General features: G+C 34.8%; 1 protein-coding gene and 1 long non-coding RNA gene across 3 annotated transcripts in view; one reads left to right on the top strand and one right to left on the bottom strand.

Moving 5' to 3' along the window:
• The window catches only part of LOC149789203 (omega-amidase NIT2-like), a 73468-nt gene extending 70035 nt beyond the window's left edge, over positions 1–3433 (bottom strand). The window contains exon 1 of one of the 2 annotated variants that reach the window (XM_089975362.1): positions 3077–3433. In XM_089975362.1, the coding sequence (XP_089831488.1) occupies positions 3077–3086 (10 nt within the window). In that variant the 5' untranslated portion in view covers positions 3087–3433. The remainder of the gene's footprint in view (positions 1–3076) is intronic. The other variant, XM_089975361.1, reaches the window with a different exon arrangement.
• An 84-nt stretch (positions 3434–3517) lies between these two features.
• On the top strand, positions 3518–21589 carry LOC149789202 (uncharacterized). Its single transcript, XR_016424321.1, has 4 exons — positions 3518–3672; positions 10090–10239; positions 12326–12405; positions 16910–21589. It is a non-coding gene; the product is annotated as an uncharacterized LOC149789202 (long non-coding RNA).
• Positions 21590–26648: the final 5059 nt, after the last annotated feature.

The raw sequence follows: 26648 nt of genomic DNA, 5'->3' as shown, positions 1-26648 counted from the left end.
TTATTTTACTGACATCTGCAGGCATCACCTCAGTACTTGGTAATTTTACTGGTGGTTGTCGTTTTCGTCGCAATAATCGTGCTAGTCTTTCTTTGATCGCCGAGAACGCCTTACCAGCAACATTGATAATTGCACCAGGAGCTTTATCACGAACAATATCAATAGCTTTCATCGACAATTGTTTTGCAACTGGTGCTACTTTTGGAGCTATCCTTGTAAATAATCCCTGAATAACATCACCAAGTCCATCTCCGTAAGTAGCTCTGTAGATTGGTAATCGTGAGTTTACCGCTCTGACCTGTACAGGTTTGCGATGATTATTATGTATTATCATCTTATTTTTATTTACCATTTATCTAACAACTAGTCATCAACAAGTTCATCGATAAATTCTCGGTAAACTCCGATATCCATGATACCACCTTGAAATAATCGCCGACAAATATCAGCTGCTTCATTAATTATTTCTGGTGAATTATTTCCGGCACATTTTCCTCCTATGAGAACTTCCAACCGTGACACGTCATTGATGGTATTATCAGGACATAAACCAGATCCTGTTTTAGGTTCATCTTGAGGTGTTTTAAATACTGGTGGTTGCATTACCGGAGTAAGTACTTCAGTGATGACCGGGGGGGTGTCAGGTAAGTCACTTCTTCGAAGTCCAGGTGGTGTATCTATCGGTGTAAATGTCATTTCCGGCGCAGGAATTATTTTACGTAAAGGTGGAGGAAGTTTCCGCCGGGAGGGTTGTTCTAGTCTCTCTCTGCGAAGTATTTCTACTTCTTTATAAAGATTTTTATATTTCGAATCATCATTTCTAGCTTGTCCTTTATTTGCATGTATGCGATATATCCATTTAATAAAATTATCATCTTTTGTTCTTTCATGAAGGGGGTTTAAAACAGCAGATTTGTCAGATATATAACCTAATATTTTTTCCGGTAATTTTTCTATTTCAGTATTTCTAATTTCTTCACCAACCCCTTTCTTAAATTTTGCAATTAATTTTATATTTTCTTGTACTGGCTTGAATTCAGGTGCATGTTCTTTTTGAACGTCGGCGAATTCAGTACGAAGTTTTCCAATTTCTTCAAGTATTTCCTCACCAACAGGTGGAGGTTGAGCTGCAGCTATGTCAGTTGGAAGATCTCGTAAAATCTTCCTTGTCTGTCTAGTTCTTCTTGCTATTTTTTTAGTTTGTGCCGCAGTTTTCTCTAATACCGGAAAAATACCCTTTTTCCTCCTCTCATCTTCCTCCGCAATATCTCCCCATATAGTTTTTTCAACAAACGCTGAAGCTTTCTCAGTAGCTGCAGTGACGGGCTTAAACAGTTTTTTAGTTTCTTCTTCGTATTCAACTTGTGCTTCTTGCTGCGCTTGTAGATTTTTTCTGAATGAGTCTCTGACAGGAAGAAATTTTTTAATTGCTTCTAATCGTTCTCGAGCTATTCTTGCAGTATGAGATTCCGAATGTACCATTATTTTTTAATATAACAATCTTTTAATTAATATCAGCAGAAGGGGTGTAAATTTAATTAAAAAGATATCATTCATATAATGGACAACTGTGCGTGGCTGCGTCAAGGAACCACTTACAAATGTGATAAAAAATGCCGTGGAGAATATTGCAAAAAAACATTATTATCTTATAAAGAAAAATCCTCATGCTGGTCCACGAAGTTGTGTTGGATGTAACAACGGCGTTAGAGGATTATATCAGATTTGCAAAAATTGCGGTGGAGATCGATACAGAAGTTTGATGATATATTATAAACACAGAAAGAATATAAATCCAAAAATAGAAAAACCACCATCAGAACTTGAATATTACTTGAAGAACAAAACAAAAGATTCCCATGATTCAGATGAAGATTCCCATGATTCAGATGAGGAGAACGCGTTGAGAAATATTCATCAAACTTGATATGGTGGTAAAAAATTTCTTTTGCAACATAAATAGCAGCAGAGAGGGTTCGTCTACAATTCTGTTTGGGACAAACAATAATCGTAGACGTGGTATTGACCTCTATGAAGGGACACTGGGTTTTTTTTGGTCCAAACACAAGGGTGACCACTCCCTTAAGTGGTCTGATCGCCCTCTCTGCTGCTACAGTTCTGCACATATTTTTGTTTTCTTCTGAGCACTTGCTATGCGACTTTTGACATTTGTCTTCGAAATAGTGAGTAACGATTTAAACCGTACAAAACCGTACCAACTCTCTCTCTCTCTCTCTCTCTCTCTCTCTCTCTCTCTCTTGGTGACGGGGAGGAGCATAATAGACTGTTGGAGGAAACAAAAAAACAATTATGGACACCAAACAGTTAAAACAAAATAATCTTCCAATTATTTTTTGGATGGAATGAAATTCCCAGGCATCTCCCTGCACCTTTATGAACATTAAATGTATGATGCCTTAAGCAAATCAAAATTAAATTAAACGACTGGAGAATGAGAACGGATAATGATTGATATGGTAACGACGTGGATTATATAGACCTACGTGTAGTCTACAATACATATAAAGTAAGATTTAAAGCGTGCACCTGTTTTTTGTTGTTTTTTTGGGGGGGGTTGGGGGGTTGTAGCTAGTATGCTTAAAATTATGTCCAGGAAACGTTTATAATTATAAGGCTTCTGTGGGCTTCGCCCCTCCCCCCACCCCCACCCCCTTTTGCAGGCCTCTACCAGGGTCTTATCCCAAAGAACCCGTACCTATCTGTTTATGCTGTCCCTAACGATATTCATATATCCGCAACTGTACCGACACGGTAATTAAAGTTATACCATACCGCTGTTATGAAGTTACCGGAGTTTAGGCTTACATACAAATGTGCACAAAGGAGAAATGGTTTTAATTAAAGTTGTCATATTATGAACTAATGATACAGTGTGAACTCTTATAAATTAATATCAATAACGAGAGATGGTGGAATGCGGTTAGAAGGGAGGAAATAGAATTTAAAGTAATCTTCACAAGTCCATATTCGCGCATAGAAAGAAAATTCAAGAGTACACATATGCAATACGTCAAGAGAGAGAGAGAGAGAGAGAGAGAGAATGAGAGAGACTTACGTGACGCCATCTTCTCTGTTTAGTAGTGACTGCTTCAGTAAAACTTTCATGTGATTCGTGTACGTTAGCCTAAACAACCGATCCTTTCACTGCAGTGTGTTTCATTGGTTTATCGATTCGATAGCTCACATGAGCTGGCGATAATCTGCTTCACTCATTCGCTCTCGTTATGAAACCACAAGAGTAACTAGGGCAGTCTACATTGACCTTTTGCATGTACCTATTTTTTATAAATGTGTTCGTGACTCACGCTGACTCTCTATGAGGCGCCGTAGCGGACAAAAGCGGTCCAAATAGAACGCTGCAGTTGACATTTCGATGTCGTATGTCGAAAAATTCAATATCACGTGTTGCATGGGTGCATAACCCCCCACTTGGGATAATGGAGAAATCCTACCAGTTATTAAATATTCATTTATGCAAATATGCAAATAACTTTGTTGAAACGATGGTTTTCATTGGACATTGTGGTTTATAGAAAATAACATTGACGTTGAGACTTGTGCTGCTGGAAATTTAGTATTATGTTATCAGACCGGTTGTGTATATACTTGAACCGTTACTAATAATGCATTGTACGTTTCATTTCAGCGCTGGTAATTACATTTTATTTTGTTTATTATTAAAATTTTTTAAGTTCTATTTGAAATTAGACCGCCATCGGTGGCGTTATCAATTTTCGTGGATTGGTTGAATTGCAAGGTTATTTCGCTAGTAGTTTTAGTTTTATTATTATTATTATTTATTTTTATTATTATTATTATTGTTATTATAACCGTATCTATGAATTCTTTGTACGTTTATATTTTTTAATAGACACGTTTTTAAATTAGAACTGAAATTAAACGAAATAGTACGCCTCATACCCATTTATGACCGTTATCAGTTTTCGTGTTTTAGTAATAAGATCGCATTATTTTGTCTACACGGCAGTACTCGTATTAGTATGTATACTGACAGCGTTACTAAGAAATAATTTACATTTTATTTGGGTACTGGCAATTACATTTCTTTCCGATTAAAACACTTCTAAGTTTATTACCGTTATTAATTTTCGAGGACTGGTAAAAAAAAATCTTTGAAAAACCCACAGGGGCTCGTATCGTTGTTTACAATGGACCTGTCATGCATGTGCTATATTGTAGTTATTATATAGTACATTAGTCCGAGTTTCCTCTGACCCTTGCCTCCCCATTTTAGATATTTCGACAACATAAATATCGTATAATAGTACATGTATGACAGGTCAGTTGTAAGTAACGATACGAGCCCCTGTGGAAAAACCAATATGGTGTGGCCTAGCTTCCGACGATACAGGTTCTGTGGTATCTCGATATTTTTTACCTTTTCGGTATTTATTTTATCTATTGCACCACATATTGTGTACTTATATGTACCACATGACCATAGGTTACTAGTTCTAAATCACCAGTTTATTTTGGGAAAATGTGAGGATTGCTGACGCGTACACTATTTGATAAATAAACCCATGAATACTATGTTTCAAAATAATATCCTTAACCTATGTTCTCAGATAGAATCAATATCTTCTTAAAATTTCTATCACTTTAACAAAATGTTTAGCCAGTTTGTTGTCTGATAATGTTATACAAGAGTTAGATCAGATGATTACTGTGATGGTCAATGACTAGGAAATCGAATCTTTGTTAGCAAATAAGAATCAAAATGTGAAGCATGTTAATGTCGTTTTTTTGGTGGCTTTTGCATTTAACAGGTGTTGACTTGAAAGCTGCATTATACACAATTTATTACTTTTCATTGGAACACCGGTTGTTGTTCAAACAGTCTTAGGTTGATATGTACTTTCATCCTCATATTGATTGTTCATTCTCAGCAACAATCACAGAGCAACTCCAGTCATTGTGGGTGGTTATTTACAAATGCATTTCTTTAATTCTTTCTTATAAGTTTCTCTTGCTGTAGGGCACAGGTGGCATAATAAGTGCCATAGAAGTAGCATCCATTTTTCAAGTTCATTACACTTTGTGCAACACAATGATACATTAAATTTCCAACATTAACACAAGTATATGCCATTATCAGATTATTTTTTTTGTTGCTGGTCTTACTGCAATATCAGAGTAACACCCCTTTCACAACTAGGACTTTACATAACGTCTGTTTATTGTTTGTTTCCACAGCCATCTGATTTATAGTGGAAAATAAATTCATTTTAATACAAATGACAACAACAGACTTAAATTATATCCTGAGGGTCATTGTTTTTATTAACTTACTTGCTGATTGCAGACTTTATGACCTGAAATATCAAAGCACTCATGTATAGTAGACAACAGAAAATCAAAACAAAAGGAAACAAATAATTCGAATTTTAATCATTTTAAATCAAAAACTGAATTGACTGAGTCTCATAAATTTTGTGACATAACTACACAAGTTTTAAGACCCTTTTTGGTCTACTTAAATGATAAATATACATTATACAGCTTCATCACTCAAATGTATGTTACCGTAGTAATTGTAAAGACTTTGCTGGGTCTATATACTGGTCCATATCTTCCCATATCCTATGTGTACCAACATCCATCCAAAAATCTCCTAAAACAGACATTTTACAACCTTTATGGTAATCATATTGATATTTTACAGTCAGCTGATCATTAACATCAGAAGTCTGTTCAGCGGATGCATTAAGTTGAATGATAACTTTGTCAGTGCATATCCATATCTGGTGACAATAACAATCAGTACTGTTCGAGTTTTACAAATAACTTGTCCATATAAATGTACATTTGCCTGTATATTACAGTATGTGTTTTAGATTTTTAACATAGTTTTAAAACAATTTAAGTCATATCACTATAATGTCTGCAGTGGCAGCTTATAGTGATGTCTAGCACTGGTTTATCATTCCCCAGACATGCAGCATCATCTTCCACCCAGGCACATTATCCTGACACCAGGCCGACCAGTCCTAACACTAACCTCTTGATACTGAGCACCAAGCAAGGCAGCTGTTATTACCATTTTTTGAAGTCTTTGATATGACTCAGTTATGGTTTGAATCCACGACCTTCCACATCCGAGGCAGATGCTCTAACCACTAGGTCACCAGAGCGGTCACCTGTATATTATATAATGCATGTACTGGTAAATCTTGTGATAATGATATGATTAGTTAATTCTGTCACTTTATTTTTTCTGTGACACTAATAGGTCGAGCATAAAGTATGTATTCATTGAGTGGAGGTGGGATGTGTTGAAAAAAATTCAAAAAGCAGTAGCCTGTATATGTGGCAGGGTAACTGCTAAGTATGTTCTGCAGCGATAGGGGTCAATATTCCTTGATAACTGTGATGTTTATGAAGACTAGTCAAGTCAGAAACATAACTAGCAGATGAGTTAGATGCAAAGTGGCTGGTATGCCATGTCAGGCAGAGTCAATATCTGCTTAGAATTATGAAGTGTGATATGTTGTAGTTTTCTTGCACATGGTGCACTTTGCAGAAGACATTTTTTCCTCTTCATTTTCTGACATGACCAGTTATTTTATCTCATGATTCCGACAGATTATGCATTCCAGACCATGGTGCCTCATGCGAATTTGTGAAGCCATACCTTGCCAGACTGGGACAGTATTGTATTTGGATAGACACATGGATTGCCTTTTAGACACGTATTGTCCTTTACTTTTATAAGCGTGAGATTCAGAAGCGTGTCTTAAATTAATTACTCATCCTAAGCTATCATGAAATGTCACATGATCGCACACACCTTACAAAAATTGTCACCTGAGAAAAGAACTGTTATGGTTCATGATTTTGATGATATCACTTGGGATAACGGAGAAATCCTGCCAGTCATTAAATATTCATATATGCAAATATGCAAATGAATTTGGTACAAACGATGGTTTTCATTCGACATTGTGGTTTTAAAGAAAACCTAGTTCCTTTCGCCATTGAGACTTGTTCTGCTAGAAATATAGTATTGTGTTATCTGGCTGGTGGTATATATACTTTAACCATTACTAATGATTCATTTCACGTTTTATTTAAGCGCTGATAATTACATTTTATATTGTTTACTATTACAATATTTAACTACTAATTCAATTGACAACACCATTGTTCGCGTTATCAATTTTCGTGGATTGTCTCAATTTCTCAAATATTATTATTATTATTATTATTATTATTATTATTATATTATTATTGTTTAAAACATAACTTTGAATTCATTAAACGTTAAAAGTTTATATTTTAATAGATAAGTTTTGAAATTAAAATGGAATTTAAACCATACATTATATACGCCAGACTGTTACTGTTATCAGTTTTTGTGAATTGGTAATACGATCGCATTGTTTTATTACTATTTAGTACCATTATATATAATGAAACTGTTAGTAAGAATTCATTTACTTTTAGTTTGGTTCTTGCAGTTACATTTCTTCCTACGATATCGCGGGTTTAATATCTCGAAAATTTAAGTTTTTTTTGCATAGCACCACCTATCATGTACATATTTTATATGCACTATAGGACCGTAAGATACTAGTTCTTCTTTGCCAGTTGATTTCTGGAAAACGAGTATGTGCGTGTGTGTGTGTTTAACGTAGCTGTAATAATTGTTCAGTCCTATCACTATGATGTCTGCAGTGTGGCAGTTTATAGTGATGTCTAGCACTGGGGCATCATGCTGCAGACATGTAGCATCATCTTCCCCCCACCGCTCCGGTGGCCTAGTGTTTAGAGAGTCCATCTCGGATGCGGTAGGTCATGGGTTCGATCCCCGGTCAAGTCATACCAAAGACTTACAAAAATGGTACTAACAGCTGCCTCGCTTGGCGGTCAGCATTAAGAGGTTAGTTTTAGGAATGGTCAGCCTGGTGTCATGTCAGGATAATGTGACTGCGTGGGACATCATGTTACATGTCTGCGGCATGATGCGCCAGTGCAAGACATCACTATAAACTGTCGCACTTTAGACATCATAGTGATAGGACTGAACAGTTATTAAAGCTATGTTAAACACACACACACGCACATTTTATCAGTCCAAAGAATGTCTTATTCCAAGCACTTTCATACATTTAGATACTGTGTCATCTGAACTATCAGTTCTAGACTAGGAACTTGAGTACTCTTCTGAATCTCTTTACAGTCTTTGTCAGTTTGCTGTTTAACCCCAAAATACTTATCCAGATTTGCGAATGGTATTTTGTTTAAGTCTCAGCATGTATTGATTCCGAGGTCACATGCACTGCTTATTCTACTTTGCTCAGAAATTAAGACAATAATAAAATATAAATTTATTTATTTGATGTACTCTTATAAATGACCACATTTACATCTCTGGTTCTTTCTGCCTCTGAATTCATTCACAGTAAATATCAATACATTGTCCCACCCAGCCACCAGTTAGAGCCTTTGAACCTGCCACCCAGCTATTGCATCGTGTTCTTTTTTAATGTACTCTTATAATGGCAACCTGTATATCAATGGGTCTTTCAGCCACTAAATTATGTCAATGTAAATATCAACACAGCTAATGAATCAACACATTTACCCACTAAGCAGGTGGCTGAAGCATGACAGGCAAGTCTTTGATTGTTGCCGCCCACCTATTACATCCAAGATAAAACATTGGCGTCCAAATTCGCGTGATTAAGCATTTCTGAGACCTCTGAAATAACATGTCCATATAAATTTACATTTACCATTATTATATAATGATTTATATAAAGCTTGTGATACTGACCTGTCTAATTCATTCTGTCATATATGTTTTTTCTCCTAACTAATGGGTCATCCATAAAGTATGTATACATGGAGTGAGGGTGAAGTGTTTTGAAAAAGCATTAGCAGCAGGGTGACTGTTAATAAGCATTTTCTGCAGCTGCAGTTGTCAAAATCCCTTGATAACTGATGTTTATTTAGAGATGTTGAGCCAGTCAAGTCAGAATCATAACCAGCAGATGAGTTAGATGCAAAGTGGCTCCTATGCCAAGTCAAGCAGAGCCAGTTACTACTTAAAGTTATGAAGTGTGATTACCTTGTAGTGTTCTTGCCCATGGTGCACATTGTGGAAGACATATTTATTCTTCATTTTCTGACAGGACCGGTTGGGATATCTCATGATCTGACATATTATGCAATCCAGACCCTGATGCCTCATGAGAATTTGTGAAGCGGTACCTTGCCATTTTTTGACAACATATTGCATTTGGATGAACCAAGAGGCACATTGATTACCTGTTTGACACATATTGTCCAATTACTTTTATAATAGTGAGATTCAAAAGCATGTATGTGTTGTGTTTGGAATTTATCACCATTTACAGTTCAGCATGAAATGTCACATGATTATACACAGCTTACAATAGTTGTCACTCATGAAAAGAACTGTTGATGTTCATGATTTCGATGATGTCAAAGCTGGTGATAAAAATTGAAATCGGTCATTTTGTCATTCCAAGTGATGACAAGCCTGAAAATATTCCAGTAATCCAGTTCGATTGGTTGAAATCATAAATTTAGTCACTTTCTGATTTTTGACTATTACACTTTTTAACCTGATAAAATCTACTAAATATTAGTTGCTGTTTAACACTTTCATATTTTCATTTGTGAAGTTTCATTACTTAGTATTAATTTAAACCTCTGCTTATATTTAATGAATATCCTAATAACTTCATCATTCAAAATTCAATTGTCCCAGCCATTCTTGGAAAAAGGATGGTGACTCACCAATATGTTTACACAGTGGGGTGTACAAAAATATATTCTGTGCAGTCTGTAAGGGGAAAGGTGGTAAAAAATCACAGTTGTTTCATACATACTTTATGGAGAACCCCTAACATCATTATCACCATATTATAATCACCAAACTTACTGTTCTTAGGTTAAATTATTTTATCAATTAAGCATTATTTTTAACATGTTTTTTCTTTAGACCATAGTATCTTTACTGTTCCTTTGCGCATAAAATATCATTGTAATTTATGATTATTTCCTTCTTTATTTCAGCTGATAATTATATGGATCTTTACAGAAGGGCTTTGTCACCTTATAGTCAAAAAGATGTTCACATGACATCTTCGCTGTGTTGAAATATTATAGATGAGTCCTATGCTAAAGACAAGCTAACAAGAACATTTCAATTTGTCATAAAAAATGGTACGTTTTCCTTACCTTAAGCGTTGTATGGTTATTTTTTAATTGTCTATTATTTATTAATATAAACTTAAAATCTTTGTCACAAGTGTTCAATTGCTCCATTTTACAATAAAGTAAATATTTTACCCTGTATCAGCCACAATTATTAATTTTTCCTACAAGCACTAAAGGCAACAAGTGCTATATATCTGTATTAAAAGCAATAGTTCCATTAAGTCTTATATATTTCACTTTCATTTCATCATGTGTAAGTTATTTCACATTATTATTATTAAGTGCATTATTCAAATTTTCAATGTTTGTTCACATTGATGATTTCATATCATTTAATTTTAGATTTACATGCTGGTTATGCAAATGAATTTGAATGTTCATGATCTGCTCTTTCATTTAGCAGCATACTTTAGCTGCTATGGTACACATATTGATACAACAGATGGGGAATCGATACAAAACAATACATCTTGCAAGTTATTTTAGACTTCATCAGTCATGAACCGCTCTGGTGGCCTATTGGTTAGAGAGTCCACCTCAGATGCTGGAGGTCATGGGTTCAATCCTGTGGCCAAGTCATACCAAAGACTTACAAAAATGGTACTAACAGCTGCTTCGCTTGGCGCTCATCATTAAGAGGTTAGTGTTAGGACTGGTCGACCTGGTGTCAGGTTAATGTGACTGGGTGGGACATCATGCTACATGTCTGTGGCATGATGCCCCAGTGCTAGACATCACTATAAACAATCACACTGCAGACATCATAGCAATATGAGGGAATTTTTTTTAAAAATTCATTAAAAAATCTAAACCACACACAAACTCATTAGTCATGAATAATTATTATTAGTTTGCTTTGTTATTCTTTACATTATAATTCATCTTAAATAGTATTTACAGTCACAGGCACTTGTTTGTTTTAGTAAGGATAAAGACTATTGAGAGGGTTATAACTCTACAGTGCTTTGTTTGCCCGGTTTTCAAATATCAGACGAAAAAATATAGGAAAAATGAAAAAAGAAAGATAAAATAAAAACTGTTTTGAAAAGTTGGCAATGCCTGTTTTGATTTCTTATTCCACAATTCATCCATTGTCAAGAGATCATTCTGAAAGAAGGAACAAAATGACCAGCGTAATTTGCAGTATTTCCCTTTATGCTTGTTTTCCAGAAGTGTTTCAATATAGAATTCAAATAAACTTTTCTACCATTTTGTTTTTTTTACTCGATATCTCTGCTTCTATTAAAATTTTATGGTTCAGTATGTAATTGATAACATCATGAAATGAACAGAAATTTTTATTTTAAGGGCTGCATAAGGTTTCACATTCATACCCATTATCCATAATACTGATACATCAAATGAGCTTAAAACATGAAGCTCACAATTTTGTGAAGACAATACAGAACTGGATATATAATGTGTGTATGTGTGTGTGTCACTCATTGACAGTTATTTTGGTATATTTACATAAACACTCTGTGAAAATATAAGCAAACTTAATTCGAAAATCAATGAAAACAGTGAAATGTAGAGTCACGTTTAAAGTTAAAGAGTTCAAGCAGGTGAAAATTATGAAACTTAATGCTGTCTGCATCAGTTTTTAAGTTTATAGTCAGTATATAAAAGCTGACCTTTTTCTTTTCCTTTTCATGTTACATGTATTTCAAATCAAAATACTTAACACATAGACCATATTTGAAATTGGAATAAGGCAAAGATAAAATCAAAGTACACAATACTGTGATAAAGCTTAATGTGACCACCGATTTTTCATATTGAAAGTTACATTTTCAATTATAACAAAGTGACACTGTTGCAAAGACCAGCTGAAAATCCTTCATTCACCAGTCCAAAAAATATGATTATGTTGTTGTGCCAGCATGAGGGGTTATTTTTTTAAAGAAATGTAGGGACTTATTTCTGAGTACTGACTTAAAGTGGACTCCGATGTAAATAATATGATCTAATATGTTTCATAAACAATTTTATGTGTATGTTGTTATTCCTTTTTGTTTTGACGAATAGTATGCAAGATTTATAGACATCTAATGCAATATATTCTTTTTCTTTCATTTGTTCATTTGAACAGTAATGGCATTGGGCAAATCCAGAACGACTGCATCATCAAAGGCAAAGAGAAATCTACCAGACTAAAGTCTATTTTTTAGGGTATGTTAATCAGAAAGATGAAGGTTCATTCTTACGTTAAGTTTTTGTGTTTCCTTATACTTGCTACTGTACATTTTGCATGAGATAAGGTAAACCATGTTTTCTTATTTGCAAGTGTTTTTATATTTTGTTAATGTTGAATTCTTCAGTGTATCTGCTGAAGAATGTTCTTTTGTTTTGCATACATCGGCCAGTTTTATGTGAATTAGTGTCATTAGGTTTTGTTAAGTCCATTGTGTTGTTGCAGTTACTATTGTCATAATGTGCATCCACTTTGGGTCCCACTAGGATACCGTATACATTCTTTATTTTCACCCTTATCTATGTAGAAATCAACAAATCATTGCAAACTTTGTAAATACTTACAATAATCTATTCATTTTTGCCACATGCTGCTTGTCAGAGGAAAATGGTGGACAAAAGCAATGCCTGTAGGTGTGTATAACTTACACTCGCTGATTGGTTAATTTGATAGGCATGATTGACAAGTGGTGATAGATCAATTTATTTTAACAGGTACATTTTAAATTGCAAACTATTAAGTGTGCGTTTTAATTATTGTTTTTTCACAAATGAGTTATCTTGCTGCTATTAATTATTATACAATATTTCTTAAAGTATCAAAACGCTTCGTTAGATTTGTTTCACTTTCTGTAATGCAAAAAAAATCTGAATCAAAGACTTGTAAACAACTATGGATATATTAAACAATGAATAGTTACACACTAAATAATTTACATCAACAGAATCTAAACTGCTTACTGCTTTCTTCACATTTGTCATTTTTTTAAAAGATTTATGGTGGGAGCATTTATTCAGTAGCATGCTTTGATGATAAAAATGATGAAAGTGATGTCATGGCCAATCATTACCTGCACTGATGTTACTATTGGTGCCACAATCAAGCATCATTCTTCAATTTTATTTATTATAGGACTTGTTCCCAGGATAGTTCTTAATTTTAAATTTGCCAGTGTCTAGTGGGAAAAAAAGCTGGTTAATAATTTCTTGTCTTGCTCACTAATGTTAGTTTCAGTACCATTAATAAGTTGACAATAGTTGGAATTACAATGGTTATTGAATTTTTGGTAGTTGATCTTTTAATTCCTATGTGTTATTTTTTTTTGATAACAGTTTATTTGATTTCACAGGTAACATACTAAGTTTAGGCTTGCACCAGCTTCTTTGGTGCCATCCATTTAGTATGTATGCAAAAGTCTGGCAAAGCTTCACCCCTACACCCCTCCCTGTACACATGCATACTTTTTTACACACACCCCAACCTGTGTACGTATGCTTGACCACCCCAATTCTGTATAACAGCCTAAATTTAATTCACGTATGAACAATCAAGGATTAATAGTATTTATGTTTTTTTTATAAAACAGATAGTCCACCGACATTGAATGTCTGGCTGCATCCAAGAAATAACTGTGTAACTTTAAAAAGTTTGTCTCATGTCCGCTAAAATTCAAATGCCAACTGAACCCAGTTGAATAGGTTATGCGTACGTACGTTATCATTATACCACTCCATACGCAAGTGTATGCATTACGGTTAACCCCAGCTCTCCTCCATGCATATGTACTAAATGGACAGCCCCTTTCCAAATCTCCAATTTTTTTAACTACCAAAACTTTCACATTTCAGTCATGAATTTTGCCAATATTTTTTAGTTTCATTATAAAGGCACATTGCCTCAGTCAGTCAGTGCAGTGAGTGACAGTGAATCCTCCTGTTACATTTGACATATACTGCTTCTGTGTCATATTTCAGTGTCACATGCCAATTGAGTTAGAAATGTTCTGATAATATTGCATCCATTGATAACCCATTTACTGGTAATAGCAAATGCTTTGAGGACATTAATGTCTATGAGTATGTTATTTTGCCATGTCACTGGAAATGTAGTCGGTAACATTAGCAGACTCCTGTTACCCCTTATTTGAGCATAAGCCATTAAAACCCCAACATCCTCTGTCCGGGGCACTCTGTTGAAGCACTTTCCAAGGTTCTCCTAAGGTGATTTCAACTACATGTATCAGCTATCATGGTTTCATTATGCTATTGGCTCCAGAATTTAAAAAAATTTAAGTTGATCAGCACTTTACCATAATGAAGATGTCTTATGTTTTCAGAAACTTGTATGGGATGATCTTGGTTATACTGGAAATGAAAGTGTTCAATCTACTAACACATTTTTCTTATCTCATACAAGTGAAATAAATTTTCATTGGTTATTTTAATTAGTGATACACTTCAAAGGTATCGTCCATAAAGAAGTTATACAGGGATTTTATGGGTGAGGGGTCATGCAAAATTGTGCATAATAATAAATTTTATGACAATTTAGAAAATGTGACCTATGAAGGTCGGATTTAATACATACCTACAGTGTAAAGAACATTAAAGTAAAGTGACAGTGACACAGATAATCTTTAAAATTCAGTGATGTGTTTGAAATGTATCATTATGCTTTATTATTACAATAATCGATGACATTTTTGTAGGACATTGATAATGAACATTTTGTGGCTACATAATTTTGAGTCCTGTTAAAACTATAAATTTATTTATACTACATACACATACATGCCAATCGTTACGCTTTTATTCACTAAATTACGCCTTACACCTAAACGTATATGGATTACGCTTTTTCGGTATAACCACCTTCCAAAAACAATCAATTGTTTGTTTTCTCGCTTTTATTAACATCCCATTAATCCCACATACCATATTTTAGAAAAGATGGCTTCTACATAACTACAATATAAGAGTAAACTTGTCCATGCTATTTCTTAACAGTATTATGTTCTATTTATAGCAACTATCCTATTACCCAGAAACATGCTCTACTTTCAAACTTTTGACCTCATATTCTATACATAGCAGCTTCATGGCTTAGTTTACGAGACAACAGACTGGTTTTCTAATTTTTAATCTTTACTCACAGATTCTTTTTTCTAATTTATATTTAGTACAAAACCAGTCTATAGGTATTTGGTGCTAAAGTGTAATTTATTTTAGTCGATGCGTGTATGAGAGCAAAATTATCTCCTTTCAAATAATTTCACAGATGGATTAGAAAAAGGCCAAAAGTAAACGAAACAAAAAATAACAGAATCCTACAAAGATGAGGACACAAGGGCAGCATCACGTGACATCTATTGCAGGCCATGTAGAAATAATTTTACTATTTGGCTCTAAAAGTTTTCAGATGTATTCTAGTCGATGTTTGTGTTAGAGCACATATATTTTTTCAAAAAAATTCACAGGTGGATCAGAAAAAGACAGAAAAAACCCGAATCCTTCAAAGATGAATATATGAATGGCTCATCTTACAAACTCCAATACTAAGGGAACTTCTTATCTGCAGCAGAACTAAAGTGCGGACATGAATGTTATAAACACAGAGGTGTTATTTACCAAGTTCTTAATAGAAAGATAATGAAGATCTTGCTATTGGTGCAGAAGCAAGAGAATTCATAGAACACAGTTCTACTCTAGCTGTGAACGTGTTGTATGATAATTTTTTGAGATTATTATGCTACAGCCTGTGATTACATGCTCCAGAAATTCCCCTATGGAGATGAAGTGCTTTTAAAGCTTCAGTTGCTGATGTAAATGAGAGACAGCCAAAAAGCTTCGAAAGTGTTAGATTCTTTTTCAAGAGATATCACTTTCTAATACCCTCGTCTGCCTTGGATCATCTGGAAGGAGAATTCCTGAAATATAAAGTTTAGATTCTACCTGACAATATACTTAATGCAGATAGAGTTGATGTGCAGTGGCACCTTATTTCCCAGCTAAAAGACACAATCACTTGAAGATATAAATTTCCTCTTCTTTGTCAGGCTATGAAAGGAATATTGGTTCTTTACCATTCTAATGCTGACAGTGAGAGATTGTTCAGTATTGTTAACAAACATGAAAGTGAATACAGATCCAGGCTCAGTAACCCAGTACTTTGTGCTCTACTGGTGTGCAAAACATTCATGGTCTCAGCTGGTACAGTGTTTTAAAATGCAACATGAAAATCTGTTGCTTTCTAAAACTAAAAGTGCTACATATGAAAACTTGAAGCAGTAAAGGCTGTTAAAAGACTAGAGGGGCAAATAAATCATTGTTTATTGAAATTGTAGCATGTTATATGTGGATTCCTCTTTTTCTGCTTCTATTTCTCTTTTTGTCCACTTGGATTACACTTTTTCCTCGTCAGAGGTTGGTATGTATTCATACATCCTAAAACATGGATTTAAAAGTATTATTATTAAACAATTTGATATACCAGCAAGTCTTGTTTCCTTTTAATGAAAAATTTATACATCTTGAGGTATATCATTGATACAGCATACATACTATACATATTTTCTATATATATATATAGTTTTTATTTTTCTGCATTAGTTACAGGAACCTATAAGGCACACAGTAAAATATATAAGTATTATAAATATGAAACCCCTTAATTCCTTACTTACTGGAAGTTTTTATCTTTCAGATCCAGTGAAGAATGTCATTCTTATGATGGAGAAGAACTGTGTTATTCTCCACGGAAAGCCATGTACAAGTACTACATACAGCAGATTTACACAGAGAATGTGACCTCTACTAAGTCTTGGAGCACAAGCATAATTCCTCAGTCCTGAACAGCATTAACTTTTTACGGCTCACTAATTATTAGTACTAGACATATCTGTATTAGCTAATTCATTGTACATTAATATTCAAAATATTGCATTTCTGATCACACTTGCTGATGCTTCATGCTTTTCCTATTAATAAAGCAATTCAGTGTGATCCTGCTGTAACAATGTAGTTTGGCTCCACAGAACCCAGTTGTGTTATAAATCAAACCCTGTTTTAACCAACCAATTAAGTTACCTAAAATATGGTGGGCTGGAGGGGTTATAAAAGCGTTTGCAAAAAGGGGCACTTTTGATTATATGTAGACTATATGGCTTCAAAAGTCTGGACATTTAGTTTGCGTTTTGTGCCAATGTTTTTAGATTTCTGTTGGCAAAGTAATGCTGCCTTCCATCATACATTTTTTTTTTAGAAGGCCATCATAAAATGAATACACAGGTGTTCCGTTCTGTTGGTAGTGATTACTACAGAAAATACGAGTGTTCTTTAATTTTACAATCCACTTACAGAGTTCAGTGAAAATAAAAATATTAATTACTAACGAGCGGCCAATAAACCAACACTATTTCTTCCAAAACATCCATTATGAGCTAGTTCCTTGTGAGGATGATATCCACTACCAAAAATGATTTAAGAAAAAAAAGTAATGAGATCTCACGGAACATACAGTACTCAGGCCAGATGTCAGGATAGGCAGATTATGATATAACATGCATAGTGGCCAGTATTATTGGTGGAGGAAGAACCAGGGCTAACCCCATGAAGAACCACTGACCCACGAGAAGTTACTGGCAAGCTTTCTCACATACCCACATTGGCCGAATCCTAGACTCGAACCAGCGCAGACAGAGGTGAGATGGCAGTGATCCGTAACGGAGAGCACTTTAGACCACTCGACCACTCAGGGCCCCTATGAGAAGAGTACATGTATATTTAATTTCAGAAGCCATGCCATAGCCATGTCATATCCAAATTCGTGTTACATCAAAGCAAGCTATAGCGGGGTCACACTGTTTATTTGATATGGCAACATCTGTACAAGACATTGTGGAAATGTTCAACAATTTCTTCATAAATATCTCCAATAAAAGTATTCAGAACCAGACTAGCATAAAAAAATTGAACTTGATGCTCTTCTGTTATTTATAATAGCTAAAATTCCTGGTGATAATTAATTTTCATTAGCCAATGTTAGTGAAGCTGATGTTTTTGATATTGTAATTAAGCTGAATATTAATAAATCCTCTGGATTGGATGGTATTGGTCCACGAATTCTTAAAATGGCTGCACAAGTAATAACAAAGCCACTAATGCATATCATAAATTTAATTATAATGATTGGTAATTTTCCAGAAACACTGAAATGTGCAAAGGTTACTCATATCTTTAAGAAAGGAGAAAAGAAGGATCCAGGAAATTACCGACCAATATCAATTCTATCAGTATTGTAAAAACTATTTGAAAAACATTTAGCCATTCAGGTCTATACATTTTTTGAAACATACTCTCTATTTCATAAAATGCAATCAGGATTTAGAAAATACCAATCGTGCCAAACAGAACTTACCAAATTAATTGATCTTTGGCTGAAGGAAATGGATAAAAATGGATAATGGACATATGGCTGGGATTGTTTTCCTTGACTTCAAGAAAGCCTTTGATCTTATTGATCATGAAATTCTGATTCAAAAAATTGAACTGTCACAGGTTCAACAATCCTTCTTTGAGCTGGCTTAGATCATACCTAAACCAAAGGTCTCAACAAGTAAGCATTGGCAATATTAGCTCTCAAACTCACACTAGGCCTTCAGGGGGCCCTCAAGGCTCAGTTTTGGGCACTCTCCTCTTCCTTATCTATATCAATGATCTACCATTAAATAATGAATCCACAATTACGTATTTGTTTGCAGATGATGCAACCTTGTATATGTCTAGTTATGATAATGAAGTTAACCAAACAAGATTAAACTCAGGCCTTATTTGACTCCATAACTAGCCACAACAAAATAGGATGGTAGTTAATGAAGATAAAACAAAATGTGTGATTTTGGGGACATCACTTAAGCTACACAGGTAAGGGAACTCAAAACTGTCTCTTGCAATAAATAATCATCCATTAGAAAATGTCAAACATGAAAGGCTTGTAGTGTGTCCGTAGATAATAATTTATAATAGAATGACCATATTGATAAGTTTTGTAAAACACTGTCATCTAAAATTGCCCTTCTCAGCAGAATCAAGAAATATTTACCTACGGAAACTCGCAATTTATACTACAAGTCATATATTGTTCCAAAAATGGATTATTGTTATAATGTATGGGAAAATTGTGCTAAATCTGAGCTTGACATGATTTATAAACTTCAGAAACGAGCAGCACATGTAATTTTAGATGCATCTGTTGATCATCCTTCAAAAGCATTATTTACATAACTAAAATGTTTCACAATATATGACAGGATAGATTTTCACAAGACAGTTCTTTTATATAAATGTCTACATGGAACTGCACCAGAGTATCTTCAGGATTTATTCAGGCCATTTTCAACACAATACCAATATTCTGGTTCAGTTATGTGGAATAAGCTTCCACTACATGTAAAATCTGCTGAAAATATTAGACTATTTAAGAAAAGATATCATGAGCATGTATGTGCTTCTAATAGCTAATCGAATTTAGTATTTTAATACTAAACATGTTAAAATAAACAGCAATTATTGCTATCTTCATATAATGTGCATTGTGATGCTCTCCATAAGAGGGCCTCAAGCAACATTAGTCCTTGACTAATGAGTCACCCTCTAAAAATAAAGCATTATTATTATTATTATTATAGATGTTATTGTCGGTGATAGATAATTTTATAAAGACAAGGAGCTAAGTTATCTGGGCAACTAAAAAGGAGTTAATTTAATAATAAGTAAAAAATAAAATAAAATCGGTGATTTGCAAAACAAAAATCGCATTTTCTCCTATCTGCATAAAAGTAAAATAATCATTTTCACATAATTAACTAAGTGATTATTTTCAACAGATTAATATCCCTAAAAACATATAAATTATGGACAATTCAGCAGTTCATAATTAATAATAATTATTCAGATAGTTACTGGGTTGATTAGCCGAGTAAAAATGTTGGACTTATTAGAAACGATTTTAATTGTATAGTTTAGAAATATAAAAGATCTCGTTGAAATATTTTTGCATTAAATATAGATCTGAAATATTATTATGGTAATATCATATCTCTATTTTATGCAACTGTAAATTTTCTTCTTCTCTTTGGTTGCTTATCTGCGTTAATAAGTTTTTCAAAGATGTGGTCCTAGACCAGGAATTTTATAAGTCACATAATTAAAAAAAGTTTTATATGTTACTGGTGCTCTCCTATATTTTTCAGTTAAAAGAGACAAAGTATTATTATCTTTGTTGTGCCGAATATACTTCTCATTTAAATTGGGTTTAATTTGATATTAATCCCTTTATTGTTAAGAGAGAGAGAGAGAGAGAGCAAGATAAAGTGGATGTAGAGGTATGTTTTTTGTTTGTGCAGTGATATATGTCATAATTGCTATAAGTGAAATGATCTATTTTCATTTTATTCAGACATCCTATACATTAAATATTACTTCAAAGGAAAATAAGGAGAGAATTATCATGGTCTAAATAAAGTTGTATTGTTCTTGTACAAGGGTACCTGTTGACACATTGATGTAATAGTACATTATAAGTGTTACTTTCTGCAACTTAACTTGGCAAATAACAGTTCAGTATATTCCTTGATAAAAAATTATGTGCATGCAGATTAAAACTAATGGGCTATGTTCCTTGTGAGTATATATGTTTTTCACATGTCAACAGTATTTATCATAAAATCAATTTATCGACTTTTGCTCTCTTTACAATAATGCAGTGAAAGTTATATTAATAGGGTGCTTGCAAATGAATGTTTGATGAATCAAACTTGACCAAACATTTTGACTCAATCAGGCAGAAACTGGAATTTAATTTTTACCGATGAAATTCCCTTCTACAACTTTTTTCAAAGCCACCTATGACAGGCTGTATATCCTTCAGGTTGACAACAGTGATTTATATGACATTAGGCTAAAAGAGCACCAGTTGTGAATCACACCCAGCATGCTCCATTGACACGTATATGCTCATGTTAGTACCCTGTCCGCTTGGTAAGAGTAAGGTTACTAATATTAGTACTACATTTATATTGTGATTTATAAACACCATTAATTTCAATAAAACCATAACACAATTTATATACTAAGAGATTGCATTTTTGCTGCTAGCGCTTTGCATTATGATTAAGGCTTTTTTTTCACATGTTAACAGGTCTGGTAATAATTATTAAAAGGAGAGAAATGAAACATATGTAATATTTATGTTCATCTTAGTTATATTTTAACTCTTTTTCATTGTTAAATTCCATAATCTGTTTGTATTTAGATATTGTTATTGTTATTGTTACTGTTTTTCTGTATAAAAAAAATATTGAATAAAACATTTATCTTCGTCAAATATTTCTTTAGTACTTGAATATACAGAGGCCAATGTCAATATAATGCGACTGGGTGGGATATCATGTTACATGTCTGCATCACAATTTCCCAGACACAAATAAAAACAGCCTCTGGTGGTTGAATGGTTTAAGACATTGTTATTTGCACCCTGGGTTTCATAAATCTCATTAATAATGCCTCTACATAAAGCCCATGAGGGTGTTTGATAAATGGTATTAACAATATAAAGTTTAGGTGGACTTAAATAAGTCATATATCAGCAGAGGATGCTATGTATCCTTATATTAAGGCACACACATTTATATAAAAATGCAAGTCCTTGGTTAATCTAGTTGCAAAAAATGAGCAAACATTTTGTTTTCTCCCTCCTGCTATTTAATACAGAATTTACTGTATGCATGTTTAAAGTTCTCTTTGACATGTCAGAAATTACATCATCATTAGTAAGCAAACAAAAGTTTTCATGCATTATTCAATTCACTAGATGTTCTGCTGGATCACAAAGTTCATACTTCACTCCATAATTCATTACCCTCGGCAGAAACCCAAGTAACTCTGTCATTATATTCAAATGCTATTCAATTCCTATATTTGCATCATACAAATGATAGCAAATTGATGGTCCTCAATTATTGGTGTGAGACTCCTCAGCCGATTTCTATACCACCATGTATATCTTTCTACTATTGTACTATTCTATTCTCTACTTCCACCCACCCCCACTGCTTCCTGGAAAGATTATTAAAAAACATTGCATTATTTTGGCTTGGTGATCGTCAGTCAGGACAATGGAAATTTTTGCACATCATGAATTCACATACAATAGCTGCATTTATTTTCATTTTTTTTAGTTTAACATTCAAAAATTAACTGTGGAATTGTAGTAGTCATACCGAATACTTTTAACAAAAAATGTTATTAGGAGCTGCCTCTGTTGCTGCTCAACATTAAGAGGTTAGGAATGGTCGACCTGAGGAGTGACCTCCTGAAGAGCCAAACTTGCCCTAAGTTCGACACCTTCTCTAACTATGATGACTTTTTGCGAGAGATGAGGATGGTCAAAAAGCAGCTGAACTTGCAGAATGACGCTGGGCCAATTCAAATTTTAAAAAAATATACATTATATCTCAAGCCCATTGTAGACCAGACAGAGTTAAACTGAGTAGTAATATGAATAGCAGCCTGTACAACTATCAACGGTACCGAGGAAAAGGCAATCAAGGTAACAACAACCGATGGTTTGGCTATGGCAGAGGAGAGCATCGTTTAAAAAGAGTAACCGCATCTTTATATGGCCATAGGGTGGCAGGTAACCACCCTAAAGTCCGTAATAGGGGCCATCCATTTAGTAAGTACGCATGGAGGGGGAGGGTGTTTAACCAAAATGCATAAGCTTGCGTGTCGGGGGGCTAGGGAGTCTACAGATAACGTACGTACGCCTAGGAAACGGGGTGTGTGTGTGTGTGTGTGTGTCGTGAAACCTCAATAATAATTTGTTTACCTGTCTTTGGTATGCCTGGGAGCGAACCCACGACCTCCCTCATCCGAGGCGGACGCTCTAACCACTAAGCCACCGAAACGGTCTCGATGCATAAATGTGGTGGTAATGGTGTTCTGGGGAGAATCAGGTGTGTTATAATCCGCGGGTGATGACCTACGTGTTCAGTCACGACATTACCACTACGGAAGTAAAAGCAACCCGCATTTGTTTGGTTTTCATTTGGTTTTGGTTTATTTTAAACAAAAAGCCGATTTTATTTTTTTTTAATAGTTTTTATTAGGTTGCTTTTAAATTTTGATATAATGTTTTAATTTATGTGATTTGGATGTGATGTGATTTGGAATTTTAACATAGCTTTAACAATTTTTCAGTCATATCGCTACGATGTCTGCAGTGTGGCAGTTTATAGTGATGTCTAGCACTGGGGCATCATGCCGCAGACATGTAGCATGATGTCCCACCCAGTCACATTATCCTGACACCGGGCCGACCAGCCCTAACACTAACCTCTTAATGCTGAGGTAGCTGTTAGTACCGTTTTTGTAAGTCTTTGGTATGACTCGGCCGGTGATCGAACCCACGACCTTCCGCATCCGAGGCGAACGCTCTAACCACTAGGCCACCGGAGCGGTTTTAATTTATGAAGACATGATGTATAATACTGATTGTTGTTTTTTTTTGTTCCTGTAAAATAATTTTTTATCTATGACCTACAACGCTCACTGTAATGTGAAATGAGCTTTTTGCACTGTATCGAGCGGACAGATTATAGTAATTTTACGATACTTGTGTCCCAAGACGAGCGTTGTCAAGAGTAATCCAACGATACATCGTTGATTAAAATCAGCTGAGTCATTTTGGAGAAAATTTCATTCTTGTTAATTAGGGTTATGGTTTAGTGTTGTGGTTTTCTGGTAATAACGTACGGACGGACAAGATGATTCGGACGGTTTTCACCGCAATCCGTGTCTCATGGAGCCTTATCGATATTTACTTTTTCATCAAAATCAATACAGATGTTTCGATTTGAAAATGAATATTTGTCATTTAGGGTTGCTTTTATTATTTTTTTATGAAATATCTCTGTAATTACTTGGAAATTGGTCATGCGGTTTCCTTTCCTAGATCGACCTTGGCGAGATATTTTGTATATAGTGGTTCGTCTGTCTGCAGCACATAGCGCCCCCACATATGTAGGGGTTAGGTTTATGGTTAGGGTTGTAGCTATCGGACAGATCATCCGAATTTTATAACAGTTCTGTCAAAAGATGCGCCTTGACGAGATACATCTTTCAAGAGTTTGGTAATTTTGTCATTTTCCTTGTATTTTTGCTTTATGAAAATCTTCCATTTCTGCAACATAATCTATGTGTAACCTAATAATATGAGATTTCAGAATGCAAATAAAAGTGTGTTTAGAATAGAAGGAAGGTATGTGCAAGAGTTAGCGCGTGTAGGTTGGCTTTAACGTGTCAGATATTTGTAGGAACCAATTACAGTTAAATTAAAAGTTATACTTTTTAAAACCCAGCTTTAACAATTTTTTAACTTCTAAAACGGGTTTTTCTGGTCGTGGTTATTCTTGAAATAGTTCCCTAACACTTAGTTTCTGATACGCCATATGTTTAGCCGTCAAAGGGACCGCCCCAGTGGCCTGGTTGTTATAGCTTCCTTCTAGGATGAGGTTGGTTGCCGGTTCGAACCCACGCCGAGCCATACCAAAGATTAATAAAAATGGTACACACAGTTGCCTTGCTAGTTGCTCAGCGTTAAGAGGTTAGTGGTAGGACTGGTCGGCCTGGTGTCAGGATAATGTGACTGGGTGGGACATCATGCTACATGTCTCCGGTATGATGCCCCAATGCTTAAACATTGTTAAAGCTACGTTAAAAATCCAGTTCACACACGCCAAAAAGGAGTATATTTATTCCGCAATGTTATACGATTCGCTCACTATAAATGAACGATGGGCCTTCATGTGGGAATTTTAGAAGTGACTGACCAAGATTGAAATTTCTGAATTTTTAACAAGGTGTTAATGTGCCTATGTCTAACATTATCGGGTGGGCTTAAGTAGCCGGAAATTTTATTTGCAATAAATTTATAATTTATTAATCTTTGCACAATCACATTTATCTCTTTGCGATTTTTCGGGTATATACTGTGATGCTTGCATACAAGTTCGTTCTGTTATTTCCATCACAATTAATCGCAGGAGGCTGAATGTTGCGGGTACCAAGAACTTTATCATTACAAATTATGTTTTCGTTATGTTTTGTTTACCATTTAAAAACTTCATTACCGTGAATTTTCTAGTAAATTCTTTACCTGTTACTGAAATTTTCTATGTAGAAGTTTAGTTGTTGGCTTGAACTTCAAACCCATGTTTAGGAATGCATGTTCTGGTTATGTCTATCTCGGAGAGCTTATGTTCATATTCGCTCTCCCTACCTGTCCTATTAGGGTTTTGTTGGCATTTTCCCGGCCAACAAAAATCCCCATATTTATCACTATAGTTTTCCACCCAACGGCAATGTTGGTCTGAAAGGACATGCGATTTGGTTGCTGTTTTCACTACAGTATTTGTATCTTAGAGCCCTATAGCTTTGTTAATGACAATAAATCAAACGATTTAGGAGTAAAATGCAGTTGTTTACTTTATGGTTAGGGTTACTGTTATCTGTGAATTAACACACACACACACACACACACATATACACACACACACACACACACACACACACACACACACATATATATATATATATATATATAGAGAGAGAGAGAGAGGGGGGGGGTCGCCCGTAAGTGATGGAAGAAAATTATAACTTAAGTTTTATATAATAATTTTTTAAAAGTTTATTTCCAAATGCCATGCTCACGATGGTGGTCACCGCACATAAGTCTAAGGGACCTGGCCAAAATGATCCAAATCAGGCCCCTCGTTTGCTCTTGCAGTTACTGCTGATATGCATTGAATCGATATTTATTATCTTAGAACGTTTATTTAATTGAACCAATGTCAATAACTACTTAGGGGCCGTCCATTTAGCACGTACGCATGTAGGGAATTGGGGGTTAACCACCGACCCACGAGAACCTACCGGCAAGCTTTCTCGCATATCAACGTTGGCTTAGAATGAACAGGACACAGCACACAGTCTCTCAGAATATAGTTAGAAAGGAGAGAGAGAGAGAGAGAGAGAGAGAGAGAGAGAGAGTTATTGTTGTTGTTTTCATTGTTATAGGGTTTAACGCCATTTTTCAGCACAATATAGGCTATACATGGCGGCCAGTATTAATGGTGGAGGAAAAAGCCGGGATATCACCGTAAAGAACCACCGACCCACGAGAACCTACCGGCAAGCTTTCTCGCATATCCAAGTTGGCTTAGAATGAACAGGACACAGCACACAGTCTCTCAGAATATAGTTAGGAAGGAGAGAGAGAAAGAGAGTACAAATGACAGCGATCGAGAGAGCGAGTAAGAGAGATAAAAAAAATTGAAATGTTATTTTGGAAACTTTTTTTATTTATTGACAGCCACAATAATAAT

The sequence above is a fragment of the Sinohyriopsis cumingii genome, chromosome 11 (assembly GCF_028554795.1).
Source record: "Sinohyriopsis cumingii isolate HCF-2022 chromosome 11, ASM2855479v2, whole genome shotgun sequence".
NCBI lineage: Eukaryota > Metazoa > Mollusca > Bivalvia > Unionida > Unionidae > Sinohyriopsis > Sinohyriopsis cumingii.
The sequence above is the reverse complement of the archived record's forward strand: the minus strand, read 5'-3'. Positions and strand labels throughout refer to the sequence as shown.